Source organism: Castanea sativa, chromosome 10 (assembly GCF_040712315.1).
Source record: "Castanea sativa cultivar Marrone di Chiusa Pesio chromosome 10, ASM4071231v1".
NCBI classification, from domain to species: Eukaryota; Viridiplantae; Streptophyta; class Magnoliopsida; order Fagales; family Fagaceae; genus Castanea; species Castanea sativa.
The window spans coordinates 8,782,836-8,798,966 of NC_134022.1; the positions used below are offsets into that span (position 1 = coordinate 8,782,836).

Here is a 16,131-nt window from a genome sequence, read left to right on the forward strand (position 1 = left end):
GCTGGGCCAGCCAGCGTGGTATTCTCTTTTTTTAATCCTTGAATAACTCGATTATCATAAAATCGAGTTATATAACCGACCATATAGATATCGAGTTATGCTTGTGTTATAGCTGTTTCAAACTGTTTTGGTGTAAGGCGTAGCTTGTCAAAGTTTTAATATAACTCGATTACTCTAATGTCGAGTTATAAAGCAAACTTGCACTCCCCAAAATCGAGTTATTCTCGTATGATAGCTTCACTTCTCCTCTCATTTAGAGTGTCTTGCTTTCTGTCTGAACTGAATTCCACTTTGCTCCACAAATCCACAGCTGCTTCCGGACTCAACTGAAATTTGTATCACCTTAGGTAAAAAACTTACACCAGAATTTTATGGCAATAGTATTTTCATTTAATATTGTACTGAATTTTTATTTTTTTTGGTTGAATGAGTGTGAAGTGAGTACATTGGTGTGATTTTGGTTGTTTGTTGTAGTAAATTTTAATCACAAGAGAATGAAATCTTTACCATAGCAACAATTTGTATTGCACATAATCATCATTGGTCACAATCATATAGAGGCGTGTACATAATCATCATTGGTCAAACATTAATAACAACATTTTGTATTGCACACAACGTGTAGACGTTCACAACAACGTCTAATGTTTATGGTCAAATGTGAGTGTTAGTATTTCATTTTTAGCATGTAATAGTACACAAATTTATGAATGTCTTTGTCGTGTACCATCTTATGCAGAATTACATTATTTACCAACAGTTGATGCACACTGTTAACTTGATCATTTGATGTTATTGTATTCAGCGTCAATGTCTAGTTCTAACAACCCACAAATCTATAGGCCTTGCGATGTGTTCATTGTTATGGGTCGTTGCTGGGTATTGGAAGATGAGTCCGGCTATCCAATCAATCCGAATCTACGAAATAGTGCTTACATTCACAATACCATGAGACAAGAGTGGGCTTGGTTACTACGTGAACAGGAAATGTTTTATGATGAGTTGGTTGGTTATAAGTTGTTAATGCCTCGGCGACTCGCATCGTAGATGCCAAGAGACACGATCGACAAACTTCGTAAAGCATTGAACCGCATAAGAGAAGAAAATAATCGAATGAAGATACGTCTTAATTGATATCGAATCCAAGTCGAGATTCGACAGTCAATGGAGTGTAAGTTGTACGAGCACGCATAATACATGCAATCACTTCTTGCTGATCTCATTTATTAGTTAGACGTAGAGATGTCAGATGAAGAGTAATCGTGTCGTGGTGTAATTGGACTTTATTGGAGAACTATTTTGCTTAACTATGTTTTATATGTATGTGTCACTGTTGTTGCATTTGTACTATGTAAACCTTATTATTGATTGTGAGGAGCATGTACGTTATTCGTAATCTAGATTATTCCCACATAACGCATAAAAGTTAAATTTTCCCACGCATTATGTTTTTCAATAAGCACCTATTACATAACACAAAAAACTTAAAATAACTTACATGATGCCACCAATATACATGCATCGCATATTGAACACTAATGCTACTAACATTATTAACTTAACCCTAGACATAACACACACACCACATAGGCATTCATTTTGACAGGTGATTCTCGTAGTTGAGGATATTGTTACGTTTTGCCGGAGTGAGTTGCATGTTGGTTGCAGCAGCTGCACCTACGACATAACACAAAAAACTTAAATATTCTTACACGATGCCACCAATATGCATGCATTGCATATCAAACACTAACACTACTAACATTATTAACCTAACCCGTAGACATAAGACACACACCACATAGGCATTCATTCTGACAGGTAGTCCTCGTGGTTGAGGACATTGTTACGTTCTGCCGGAGTGAGTTACCTGTTGGTTGCGGAGGCTAGCTCTTCCGCAAGTTGTAACATGTGATACTTGCGCCTATGGAGTATCATAAGATTGTTCTTCTTTTTTTATTTTAGTCACTGCACGCTCATATTGGTGCATGTTTCGCCGTGGCAGTGTGAGCGAGATACGGTCGACAAGAGGCACTCTGAGTCGCATGAGATCATTGTGCAGAACGTTGGACTCGTTCACGCGGAACTTCCATTCCCGCCGCAGTCCGGCATAGTTTTCCCTTTTGTCGAAATCTCTCTCCCTCCTATAGTTATCTAGAAAATGAGGTAGTATCCAATTGCGCACTGACATTGGAAAATGTGACTTCAGACCGGTATGTGTAGATGTTTTGCAAGGGTAGATGTAAATGGGACTTTATATAGGATTTTTGCAAGGGCAAGTATTCACATGGATGTGACTACATGTAAGGGTAAGTATTCATGTGATAAAGATGATATGACTCGACAGTGTATTCTGCAGTGGCGAGCTGTTGAGCAGCACATGCAGAATTGCGAATATGACTTGGCTGAATAGTGGCGTCTGTTGGTACATGTGGTTCACTGAGGTAGCTGTTTGATATGGCTGCCGCTTGTGCTACAGCAGTGGGCTAGTGATGTGTACTGCAAAAGAGATTGCGTATTTATTCACGTGAAGACTATTCAGCATTCCTGTGCTTCATCAGACATGACTTGACGAGACAGTGCCGAGTTATGTTAAATGTATCATAAGCTTTTCAGGGATGCTCTGCATCCTTGAAAACGGTGCATTGCAAAAGGATGCATATTTGTGTATTGACGTGTGTGTAGGTGATATGACTAGACAGGGTTCAACAATGCGAAGCTGTTGAGCAGCACTGCGAACATCTGTGTAGCAATGATGGACAACTCACTCCCAAAATTGATTCATAAACTTTTTAGGGATGCTCTGCCTCCTCGAAAATGGTGCATTGCAAAGGGTTGCACATCTGTGTATTCATGTGAGTGTGGATGGGTACTTGTGGTCAGGGTTCAACAGTGTTGAGCATCACATGCAGAACTGCGAACATTAGTGTAACAATGGTGGACAGCTCACCCCCAAAATTTTACTTAAACTTTTGAGGGATCCTTTACATCCTTGAAAACAGTGCATTGCAAAGGGTTGCATATCTGTGTATTCATGTGAGCGTGGATGATATTGCCAAATATTTTTCTCAATAGGGGCAAAAGCCTAGAATCTTCGGAGATTCTAGGCTTTTGCCCCTATTGATCAAAAGCCCAACTGGAACTGACTTTTACACATCATGGTGTTTATTATCCTTGGTCATTTTCAAGGATGCTAGTTAAAATGCTCTTCCCATCATTCGTGTCTACCGGTTAGAAGTAATAGCCAGGAGACCCTCTCAATTCTTCAAGATTATACTCCCCTCTGCTATGCAACACATGAAACTAGTAATGTACCCTCCACTAGTTATATAGTACTATACCATTTTACATCACAATTACAAAAATGTAACTTTATTTGGTGGCTGCAGAGGATCCCTGAAAAATTTGTGATGGAATTTGGAGATGAGCTATCCACCGTAGCTACACTCACTGCTCCTTATGGTAGTATTTGGCAAGTGGGATTGAAGAAAGCTGATAACAACATTTGGTTTTGTAATGGTTGGCAGGATTTCATTGAATACCATTCTATTTGTTATGATTTTTTTTTTAGTCTTTAGATAAGAAGGAAATTCAAGCTTCCATGTCCTTATACTTGATAAGACTGTCACTAAGATTCAATATCCACCCAGCAAGAACTGTAAATTGGAAGATCATCAGGTAGGAATAATAGACTTAGATGAAGATGATACAAACATATCTCCCTTAGATGATTTGCCCACAAAACATGAAGTCAGAGAAAAGTTTGTAAGGAAAAAATTTTCTAGCATGTCCAAAGGAAGAGAGAGAGTAATCCAAGGAGCCAAAAAGTTCAAGCCTAAAAATCCTTCTTTCATGGGTATCTCGTGGCACCATATAAGAGCCTTTAGACATAATGTGATCATGATGTTCTCCTAAATATGGCCTTGAAACATATATGCTTTAATGAATTCATTCAGACAAGTAATCCTTGTAGTTGATGACATTGTTACATTCTGCCGGAGTGAGTTGTATGTTGGCTGTGGCGGCTGCACCTACGACATAACACAGAAAACTTAAATATTTTTACACGATGCCACCAATATGCATGCATTGCATATCGAACACTAACACTACTAACATTATTAACTTAACTCGTATCATAAACTTTTCAAGGATGCTCTGCATCCTTGAAAATGATGCATTGCAAAAGGATGCATATCTATGTATTGATGTGCGTGTAGGTGATATGACTAGACAGTGCGAAGTTTTTGAGCAGCACATGCAGTACTGCAAACATCAGTGTAGCAATGGTAGATAGCCCACTCCCAAAATTGATGCATAAACTTTTCAGGGATACTTTGCCTCCTCGAAAACGGTGCATTGCAAAGGGTTGCATATCTGTGTATTCACATGAGTGTGGATGGGTACTTGTGGTCAGGGTTCAATAGTGCCAAGCTGCTGAGCAGCACATGTAGAACTGCGAATATCAGTGTAGCAATGGTGGACAGCTCACCCCCAAAATTTTGCTTAAACTTTTGAGGGATCCTCTACATCCTTGAAAACAGTGCATTGCAAAAGGTTGCATATCTGTGTATTCACATAAGCGTGGATGATATGACTGGATAGGGTTCAACAGTGCCGAGCTATTGAGCAACACATGTAGAACTGCGAACATGACTTGGCTGAACAGTGCCAAACTGTGTTAGCCTTCTCCAACCTCATTTGCCAAATGCTACCATTACAAGTAGTGAGTGTAGCAACACTGGAGAGTTTATCCCCATATTCCCTTACAACTTTTCAGAGAGTCTTTGCGGGTACAAATTTGAGTTACATTTTCTCAACATTAATGCAAAATTACATGAAGAAAACTATGCTTCCAAGGTTTACATCAATGGCTTCAGATCATCACAATTGCAACATTAGGGAGCTTTGGAGCAATGCTAAAGCAAACCATTAACCAAAACATGAAACATTTTAGAGGCTGATCAAGCTTTAATCCTATTTCTAAGTAAACCAAATATCGTTGTGACAGTTTGTTGTGTGAGCCATATGGATTTTCAGTGAATGAGTGGTTAGTCTGGTTTGGATGAGTCTGTATGTAATGTATCTATATAAAGTAGTACATTAGCAGAACTAAGATACATGGATACGGGTATATGATACAGCGACTCAAACAACTCATATATGTAACTTAGTATTATTGAATCATATGTGTGGTTGGTTTGTGTGGTTTGGATGAGTCTGTATGTATTGAATCTATTAAATTTTCCTACAAGTAATATGTAATAAATCTAATTTTGGTGATGAGTGTTATGTGTGTAACATTTCAAATTACACAGACAGAATATTGGAAATATCAACATATCTAATTGGAGGCATTTCACTTCCTAAGGTTTTTCCTACATTACAAAGTAGAGGAAAAACTCCAACCAAAGTTTTTGAATCATATGTAGCAACAAAGAACAGCAGGGAAAAAATGAGAAACTGATTTCATATAAACTTAGCCAAAACTAATGAACAGTTAATCTTTAGAGTTGCAAAAGTTGAACGTACATAATCATCATTTGTCAGACATTAACAACAACATTCTGAATTGCACAGAATGTGTAGACATTAACAACAATGTCTAATGTTCATAGGTAGAAATTTTTGAAAATCATCATTGCTTGAATTTGAGAAATCTGAAATATCTCTTTCATCATCTAATGCAGTAATTTCATTAATAGACTTCATAGCTCGCTCTTGCGCCTTCTCCTTTAGATGCTTCCTAGCTTTTTGGATTACGTGAAAATGGTCTAGTCACATTTGCATTTGATTGTTCTCTTGTTCAAGACGAGCAAGTATGTTGGCAGGTTCATCTCTAGGTAACTCGGCTAAGCGTGCCTTAGGAACTCGTAACTCGTGCCATCGACAATACACCTCCAACTCACACATCTTCTCGTATAGGGTTGACCATGGTGGTTTTGCTATGGTGAACTCTATTGCAGCTGTATCTGTACTTAGTTTTGTAAATTTGCCGACCATGATGTGTCCAACGCTTCCAAGACTCTCGTATGTGTATATTGGCATATTAATGAAATTTCTTTTCTTTCTAACCCATTTTTCTCCATAATGGTCTGTGTATGTCTGTAGTTATTAATCTATTGGAACTTGTGATGATCCATTTGTTGAAGTAGATCCAAACTTGTTTTGCATTGTACGATTTGATGTTGAGGCGTTGCGACTCATAGCTTAGTCAATCTACGAAGTTAGTGGGGTAGAAAGAAGGTCATTATTGTGGTGCATTTATAACCTCATTTCATGGTCCAAGCATTACAATTTCAGTTAATAGGGCTTGTCATGTCAATACAGGCTGGAAAAACACTATATGAAGATGATTTTAATTGTTCCTAATGTCACATAAAAGGTGGGCGATATTCATAACTTTAGATGTAAATGGGACATTTGTGCATCCAATTGCACAACTGTGTATTCACGTGAGTGTGGGTGTGAAACAGTGTCAAGCTGTTAAGCAACGCGTGCAGAATTGCGAACATGACTTGATTGAACAGCCCCGTCTGTTGGTGCATGTGGTTCGTTGAAGGATTTTGATATGACTATAGTTGGTAGTACAGCAGCGGGCTAGTGACGTGCCTTCAAAGTTTGAACTTGGTCATCTTGAAACGTCACTATATTAATTGTGTTTGGTCTTTCACGCCGAAATTTCGCTATATTAATTTATTAATTGTGTTTGGTCTTTCACAAAACATTAAACATCACGGTGTTTATTATCTTTGGTCATTTTCAAGGAGTTTAAACATCACGGTGTTTATTATATTTGGTCATTAAACATTTAGAGGTTAAAAGCATCACTTTGCTCTCAGGAACCATCACTCGTACAAATTACGCAGTCCCACAGCCTGAAACACTGAAATATCTCTTGTAATCGTAGCCAATTAATGTGACACTGCAGATTTGGAATACAAATTCACTTGACTGTTCGATCAAACATCGTGGTCATATACGTTTGATTATGGCAGCTAAATCAAAGACTCGCCAGTCTGAAGTGAAGCCCAACTGGAACTGATTTTGAAATCTATTATACCTTTGATGTCAGTGGCTTGAGTTGACTGTTATATCTGTTTAATTGTGCTTGGTCCTTCACAAAACATTAAACATCAGGGTGTTTATTATCGTTGGTCATTAAACATCATAGTATTGAATGTAATTTTAGATTGCTAACCCTTTTTCTGGTTTTTGGGTTATAGATTTGGTGAGCAATTTGGGTGCAATTGCGAGGTCTAGACCAATTGCAAGCTGGAGCGAATGTGTGCATAATTGGTCAATTTGGGGTTGGGTTTTAAGGGAATTAAGCTGCTTGAAGTGGTAATTTATGCTACTTTTTTTCTACTGTAATTTGGACAAGGAAAACCTTTCTTTTGACCAGAAATAAAGTATTCTTCTATACAAAGAAAACTCAAATAATTAATTAATTTAAATTAGGAATTCTTAAACTATTCCTTTTATGGGCTAGACTTAACAAATCTTTGCCTCTAGCCCATGCTCCCCTTTTGGAGGTGTGAAATCAAAATGCTGATTTGACTTCTCAAATTGCTGTTCAAGAAAAAGAAGGGCCTAGTTGGTACTCCGATGCTTGGTCAAAGTGTTAATCAACACTTCAATCCTAGTTTTCCAAATTTTTTTTTTTTTTTTGTACCCAATACGAATTTATTCTAATTTTTTTTTTTTACTATTTAAAGGATAAGTCCTTTAAAAAAAAAAAAAATCAAAATGGACTCTTCTTTGAATGAAATGATTCCAATTGGATTGGCCCTTCCAAATTATAAATCTAATTACTATTTTTGAAAAATGAATAGATAATTTTTATCATAAGAAATTTCACAATTAAGGCCCCATTTGGTTGGGGTGATTTTGGGGGATAAAAAAGGGGAGAAAAAAAAAAGAGAAAATAATTTTTCGAATGTTTGATTAGAGTGATTTTAGAAGAGAAAATTAGTGGGGCTTGAGTATTTTCTTCATGTGCCCAGAAAAATGTTTTCTTCCCAAATCAGGGAGAAAGCTAGAGAGAACACTATACAAAAGTTCTTGCCCGTGTAGACCGAAAAGCCCATATGCAATGTTCACATAGATTTTGTCGTTTTCTTCTTCTTCTTCTTTCTTCTTCTTCTTCTTCTCTCTCTCTCTCTCTCTCTCTCTCTAGATTTTTCTTTTTCTTCTTCGTCTTCTTCTCCTTCTTTTTTCTTTTTTCTTTTTTCTTTGGTTTTCTTCTTTAGTTTTTTCCTTTTCCTGGTAATTCTCATCCCTTTTTTCCATCTATTTTGGGTTTAATTTTTGGTTCATCTTTCTTTTTTATTGCTAATTTGTTGCTTTTTAAAAAAAAATTATTTAATAGGGGCATAAGAGTAAATTTCTTATCCATCCACTTTTCCACCCCCAGCCCAAACACTTTGAGAGAAAACTAAGATTTTATTTGACTTTCATTATTCCTCATTATGTGTGTGTGTATATGTGTGTGTGTGTGTGTGTATTACAATGTTTGGGAATTAGGGAATTTAAACATTAGATTTCTTTATTGGAAACACTAAAAAGTGTCAACCATTTAAGCTACGAGGCTCTTGGCCATTACTCCTCTTAAGAACCAATCAAAATCAATCAATTTTAATTCCACACATTTAAGCTCACTTTAAAATCATTTTAACCATTGAAAATCATATTTTTTGTGACGTGGTCAAAACTTATGATTTTATGACCACTTTGTCATTGAATTCCATAATGACCCATTATGATAAGAATTTTTACTCTAGATTAAATTTACGCACATGTAAATGAAGATTTTTAGCCTTGGATGCATAAAATGACCATTTTGGCCCTTTAAAATTTTCCTATGATTGCAAATGAAGGTATCCGTATCTACAGATATGTAACTTAGCAAGGTCCAATATTTATATCTCTTTCAATACCTAGGGGTGCTAACCCAAACCCATTTAAAATTTTGAAGTCTAGGGTTCTTTTTTTCTTGAATGAAAAAATATGTCTTCGGTGTGGGCTCATCAACTCCACGTCACGTGACGGTAATGGGTAATACTACGTGTACCACACGGGTCTTATTAGGACTATCGCTTGTACCGCTCTTCTCTGAGTGCTGAGGCAAGAACTCCTACCATCAAGCCACTCTCCATGTGATAAGTCTAAGGTTCATTTAAATCTTATAAAAAAAATTACGAATAATGAGCTTCTTTGCCTCCCTGCTTTTTCCAACAACCACATACTTCCACTTGTGAAAATAATTAAGTTACATGCTTCACAACAAAATGAATTAGAAAATGAATGAGTTTCTTTTTTACTCATCTTTTAGTTAATCTTTTTTTTTTTTTTGAGAAAATCTTTTAGTTAATCTCAGCACACAATTGTCCAGTTTGATTTACACTTACAGAATTAGAAAATACATTTATTTGTATCTCAAATTTTTGTAAAGGACAAAGTTTAACTCCAAATTTGATTATTGACAATGGTTACAATTTCACTCAATATATTTTTATTAGATGTAAATTTTGACAAATCACCATAAGATTACATTTTCTTCTTATACTCTTCATATTTGTAAAATTTCTAAAAGATCAAATATCAATAGCTATATCATTAATTAAATGTTTAAATTTCAAATTTTTATAGTCTAAAATTATGCATAAAATATAAATTTATGGATCGAATAGTATATAACATCTAATTGGCACAAAAATTGACATACCTATTAAGGACATAAAGATCATGCACTCCAATGGTTAGATTTTCAAAATATATGTAGCTATATTGATTTCTTTAGTGGGAGTTATTGTCAACGACTACAACCAAGTTCATAGCCAAACTTTGTCATTCTTATAAAATATTTTTATATATAACAAAATATATAATATGCAAAAAGGTTTTTATTTTTTATTTTTAATCATCATAGTTTTAATTTGACTCCCTTAAAAATGAAACCATGGCTCCGTTTTGGCCATAATGTCCATATCGAAAAGCAGAGAGAACTTCGGCGTACTTATGTATCGGTATCCACAGGAAATGCATAACTCCTGAAACAAATGGCCTAGAATTTCTTGTTTGGAGATGGTGCCACAAGGCCCACAACCATCGCCCTTGAACCCAACATGTTGGTTAAACAAAAGGTCTAACCAATATCTTCTTGTAACACCATCTTGCATATCTAGAACCTTATGCGTATAGTCTCTCACTTTAATGATTTCATTAGTCCTACTCAAACAGCTTTCATGAGTAACTGAACGTGCAATGCTTGGTCAGGAGCTTGTGAAGAATTGTCATAGAGAAGGGTCTTCTGCGAGGTCTACTACTAGGACGTATGATTCCATTTATTTTCTATACTTTAGAGACTATTGGTATGCCTTTACAGATTCAAAAATAGGGTCAAGCTTTGTATTAGTTTTCAAAAAAAAAAAAAAAGTACCTATTAATGGCAGTTTGGAAGCCTATTTTAATGGCAGGAAAGGTCTACTCCAGGGTGATCCACTATCAGTCTATCACAGTAACTGCTTATCAATGGTACAGAGGTATTTTCTAAGCTTTATCCAGCATCTGATTAAACTTTAAACATAACTTAGTTTTTTATCTATAATGTCAAAGGCTTAAACTTTCCTAATTGTGTTTTTCTGTTCATAGTGCTTCAACTTATACCATTCAGTTAGTTTTTGTTAGAATACAAATCACACAACTTCAACAATGGTGGAATGAAGTTGTAGTTTAGAGTGAGAGAGAGAGAGAGATTGAATGCATTATTTTTGTATTGAATGAAAAGGTATATACAGTAATATAGCTCAGCCCCTTCTATATACATAGACTTGGGCAGAAAAACTGTAACTAACCTAACAACTTGACAGCTGTATTCAACAACTAACTAACTAGCTAAACTACTTGTAGCTTATCCTTGCTAATCCTAATATGTACATAAATGACCTGTAGCATAGTCACATACATAGATATACAGATACAGACTCTAACACTCCCCCTCAAGAGGAACTGTAGATGTTAATCAAGTTCATCTTGGACAAGAGAAATATAAATTACTTTTGGCTGAGGGGCTTTGTGAACAAATTTGCTAACTAATGCCTTGTGGGCACATGAAAAGTCTTGATTACTCCAGCTTCTATCTTTTCCCTTATAAAGTGACAATCAAGTTCAATATGTTTGGTCCTTTCATGAAACACTGGGCTGGCAGCAATGTAGCTTTACTATCACAATATAGAGAAACTGGATGTTTGTGTGTGTGACCAAAGATTTTGAGTAAAGCAATTAACCATACTATCTCACTGTTCACAATAGCCATAACCCTATATTCAAATTTTGCAGAAGACCTTAAAACCACTTGTAACTTCTTGCACTTCTAGGAAATTAAGGAGTCTCCCAAGAACACATAGAATCCAGAAATGGACCTTCTAGTATCCACACAGGTAGCCCAATCTACATCATAATAGCTCTTTGTTGGGCTTTGTGGAGCCTAGTTGTGTTTGATCTGGATGACGATCCGACCTAACTCGAAATGATGTTGCGTGGTTTTTAATGGGAGATTTTCTAAGGCTTGTCCATGAGCGGCCCCCGGGAAAATATTTTGGCTCATTTTGTAGCCCATTGTGAATCCTGTGCACAGGATATAGAAACCATTTTTTTTGGTGACTAAGGTTTCTCGATGTATTTTTGAGAGAGAGAAAAAATTGTACTGCCACACTCTGTATTTTTCCCTGATAATAATGAATTCCCTGCAACACCGTGGACGTAGGCAAATTGCCGAACCACGTAAATACTATCTTGTGCGTGTAATTAATTTTATTTTGTCGTGTGTTTTCTCTATTTTTGTTTCTCACAGGTTTGAGAATTTCGTGTTATTTCCCTACACTCTTCAACTGTAGCTCAGATTGTACAGGTGTTTTCTTTAAGTATTTGAGCACCTTGTAAACTGCTTGAAGATGAGACATCTTAGGTGCTTTCGTAAATTGACTGAGCTTGTGGACAGCATAGCTGATATCAAGCCTTGTTAATGTCAAATACAGGAGTTTCCCTGCCATTCTCCTATACAGAGCAGCATCTGCAACATCATCTCCATTTGTACTACTCAATTTGACAAATTGGTCCACGGGAACATTTGAGGGTTTGCAGGCCAGCATACTTGTATCTGAGAGCAGGTCTAAGATGAACCTTCTTTGACACAAAGACAAGCCTTCAGTGGTTCTAGTTACTTCCAATCCCAAGAAGTATTTTAAAGTGCTAAGGTCCTTCAACTTAAACTTGTTATTTAGAAACGGTTTGAACTCATTCACAACATCCACATTATTACTAGCAATCAAAATGTCATCAACATAGACTAAAAGAATGATGACAAAAACTTTTTTGACTCTAGTGAACACTGAGTAGTCTGATTTGGATTGAATAAACCCATGCTCAATGATAGTGGATGAGAGTTTGGCAAACCATTGCCTATTAGCCTGCTTGAGTCCATATAAGGACTTTGTAAGCTTGCACTCCTCCCCCTTGTTGCCAAAACCAGGAGGAGGAACCATGTAGACCTCCTCATTTAAGTCCCCATGTAAGAAGGCATTGTTCACATCTAATTGAGTGAGATGCCAGCCTTGAACAGCAGCCAAAGCAAGAAGGGTCCTAACAGTAGTGAACTTCATAACAAGTGAGAAAGTTTCATAAAAGTCAATTCCCTCAGTTTGGGTGTACCCTTTGGCCACCAATCTGGCCTTATATCTCTCAACAGACACATCTGGTTTCAGTTTGATTTCGAAAACCCACTTGCAGCCAATTGGGACATTGCCAAGAGGAAGAGGTGTCATAATCCAAGTGTGATTTGCTTGCAATGCATCAATTTCATCTTATAGCACCTTTCCATCTAGGATCTAAAAGAGATTGAGCATAGGTATTAGGTTGTTTATGAATTGTAAGAGCAATGGAAAAAGCTTGATGCTTAGTAGAAAGTTTTTCATAGGAAAGACAAGAGAAAAGAAGATAGAGAATACCTGGACTAGATGCAAAGGAATCATCTGATGGAGAGAGTGGAGCTAAGGCCAACATTGGTGCAGTAACAAGATTGCAATGATAGTCTTTAAAATAAGTGGGTGGCTTGTGCACCCGAGAGGATTTTCTAATAGGAACAACATCAGAAACAGGAAGAGATAAGGACTCAGATTGGATAGGATCAGAGTGAATAGGATCACTGAACATACGAGTCATATTAGAATTAGCATCAGGATGAACAAGATCAGGAAATTCATCAAGTAAAATAGTTGTATCCGATAGAGTGAAAGGTGGAGACAATTTTGCATAAACATTGGTTTGAGGTGGATCTGGAACACAGGACTGAGGTGGAAACATGGAATGATTCACTGGAGTGGAGTTAACAAAAATGGAAATCCAAGATTTGAAAGGAAAAATGTTTTCTTTGAAAACAACATCCCTAGACAGAAAACAGGTCTTAGAATTCAAATCATACAATTTATACCCTTTAATACCATGTGGATAACCAAGAAAAATACAAGCCTTAGCCCTAAAATCAACCTTAGTTCTATTCCTAGACAAAGTAGAAGTATAGCACAGGCACCCAAACACTTTTAGGTGTGAATGGACAGGGAAATGACCAAGAAATTTTTCATAAGGTGTAAGATCATTTAACAAAGGACTAGGGATTTTGTTAATTAGGTAAGTAGCAGTAAGAACACAACCCCCCCCCCCCCCCCAAAATTTAAGAGGTAAATTGGCCTGAAATCTTAAAGCCCTAGCCACACTTAAAAGATGTTGATGCTTCCTTTCAACAATGGAGTTTTGTTGAGGAGTTTCAACAAAAGATAACTGGTGAAGGATGCCCTTAGATGCATAAAAGGAAGGTAAAACAAATTCTAGTCCATTATTAGTCCTAATTACCTTGATGCTGGTATGGAATTGATTAACAACCATATTGTAAAAGGATTGAAGTAAACCAGAAGCATCAGACTTGTGAGACATCAAGAAGACCTAGGTACATCTACTAAAGTCATCCACAATTGACAAAAAATATCTTAAACCATTTAAGGAAGAAGTGCAATAACGTCCCCAAATGTCAACATGAATTAAATCAAAACTAGAATTTGAGATGTAATTAGAACAATCAAAAGGCAATCTCTTTTGTTTAGCAAGAGGACAGACAGTACAATCAAAAGCTTTATTTTTATTGCATGAAACAATACCAGGTACAATAGATTGTAACAAAGACATTCTTTGAATAGAAGGATGTCCTAACCTACTATGCAAAAGACTAGTATTATTCAGAACTGAATTAGTATTACAAGAAGCAACAGAATTCACAAAACTAAGAGAAGAAAGCTTGGAAAGAACATCTGAAACAGATCTAGGCAAACTTGTAGATGCAAACTGCAGTGTGTAGAGACCTCCTTGCTTCTTACCCAACCCAATCATCCCCCAAGGCAATAGGTCTTGAATGAAACAATAATGTGAAAGAAAAATGCAACAACAAGATGGAGATTGGGTTAGTTTGCTGATAGAAACAAGATTGAAAGAAAAGGAAGGAATACAAAGTACATTCTCTAGAATCAAAGTAGAAGTCAATTTGACAGTGCCAATATGAGTAACCTTAGCCATATCCCCATTGGGAAGTCTAACAGAAATTTGGACAACTGAAGTAATGGAAGTAAATAATGAATTGAATGTACTATATGATCAGTAGCTCCACTGTCAAGAATCCAATCAATGGAGCTAAGGTGTGAAGTATCAATTTGTGAAGAGAAAACAGAATATTCTAATGAATGATAAGGTAGTTTTTGAAAATAGTTAAAGACTTGATACCTGACATCTCATGCCCTTAAAAATTCATAGAAGGTTGAGTGATGATAGTGGCAATCTGATGAGCATTTGTAGCAGAATCATGTGGTGCTTGAGTACCAAAGTGACTCTGAGAATTGAGCAAACCAAGAAGTTGCTGGTATTATGCTTTAGTGAGACTAATTGCTTCCTCAAAACAAGTATCAGTAATAGCAACATTTTTGGCATAGGGAAGACTTCCACCTTGTTGACCTTTATTCTTAAACTTGTATCCAGGTGGATAACCATGTAGCTTATAACATTGGTCAGCTACATGACCCAAAAGTCCACAATGAGTGCATTGGGGTCTACCAGACTTTCCTTTGGTGAAACCTTTAGCAAAAGATCCATCATTCTTAACTGCTTAGGCTAAAGATTCAGCATTAAACTTCTTCCCAACTTTTCTTTACTTCTCATCTTGAAGCAAAAGAGAAAAGATTTTGCTTAATGTGGGAATTGGATCCATAAGTAAGATCTGACCCCTTATAGCTTCATAGGTATCATTAAGACCCATCAAGAAAGACATGGTGCAGTCTTCTACCTAATGACCACAAGAACAGGTCCTATAGTTGGAAAGCTCATCCCACAGCCCCTTAAACTTGGTGTAATAGGCATTAATGGTCAATGCATCTTGAGAAAGAGAACAAACCTCCTGTCTTAGCTCAAAAATCTGAGGACCATTGCCCTGAGAATACCTATATTGCAAATCAACCCAGACTTCTCTAGCTGTCTTGAAATATACAACACTAGGCTGTAAATCTTTAGAGATTGAATTGAACAACCAAGCCAAAACTGTACTATTGCATTTGCACCAAGCTGCATAGCATGGATGATCAACTGATTGTGGTTTTGGTATGGAACCATCAACAAAGCCTATCTTGGTTTTAGCATCCAAAGAGATGAGAACTGCTCTACTCCAAGTACTGTAGTTTTCCTCAGTAAGGTGTTGAACCACGAGTGACATCCCAAGGTTATCACTACTAGACAGATAATAAGGACTAGAAGCATTCTCCCATGGTTGAAGTGTTGGTACAGAGGCACTAGAAGTACTCTTTGCCATGTTCTATTGCAATCAAGCAAGTATAGATGCAATTGAAGCCAAGATCCAATCAAGGACAGAGACAATTGAAAGCAAGATACACAAACCCAACCACAGATCAATGAGAAAACAATCAAGAATTTTTTTTCAAAAACCAAACTACTTGATCATGAAGAATCAACTTAGAAACTTGTTCATCAACCTAAAAACAAGAACCAATCCAAGATCTTGGCAATTGATGATACAATTGC

At 36.6% G+C, this 16,131-nt stretch overlaps 2 protein-coding genes across 2 annotated transcripts; one reads left to right on the forward strand and one right to left on the reverse strand.

Moving 5' to 3' along the window:
* Positions 1–810: 810 nt before the first annotated feature.
* On the forward strand, positions 811–3,915 carry LOC142611973 (uncharacterized). The gene is given in 5 exon segments (XM_075784116.1): positions 811–1,005; positions 2,006–2,108; positions 3,236–3,306; positions 3,390–3,560; positions 3,562–3,915. Coding segments are annotated over 5 exon segments (894 nt in total).
* An 8,943-nt stretch (positions 3,916–12,858) lies between these two features.
* LOC142611974 (uncharacterized) lies at positions 12,859–15,901 on the reverse strand. Its single transcript, XM_075784117.1, has 5 exons — positions 15,491–15,901; positions 15,322–15,382; positions 14,983–15,174; positions 14,264–14,657; positions 12,859–13,444 (listed from the first exon to the last, which is right to left on the reverse strand). Exons 1-5 carry the CDS (start codon positions 15,899–15,901, stop codon positions 12,859–12,861), a joined length of 1,644 nt encoding a protein of 547 aa, XP_075640232.1.
* Positions 15,902–16,131: the final 230 nt, after the last annotated feature.

What these genes read in the sequence shown, in the direction of transcription:
- LOC142611974 (XM_075784117.1), bottom strand. Translation starts at nt 15,901, where the DNA reads ATGGCAAAGAGTACTTCTAGTGCCTCTGTACCAACACTTCAACCATGG. An exon ending in TTTTTGAGCTAAGACAGGAG is followed by an intron (nt 15,383 to 15,490) that starts GTTTGTTCTCTT and finishes TGTGGTCATTAG; the next exon opens with GTAGAAGACTGCACCATGTC. An exon ending in TTGTTTTGAGGAAGCAATTA is followed by an intron (nt 14,658 to 14,982) that starts GTCTCACTAAAG and finishes CCATTACTTCAG; the next exon opens with TTGTCCAAATTTCTGTTAGA.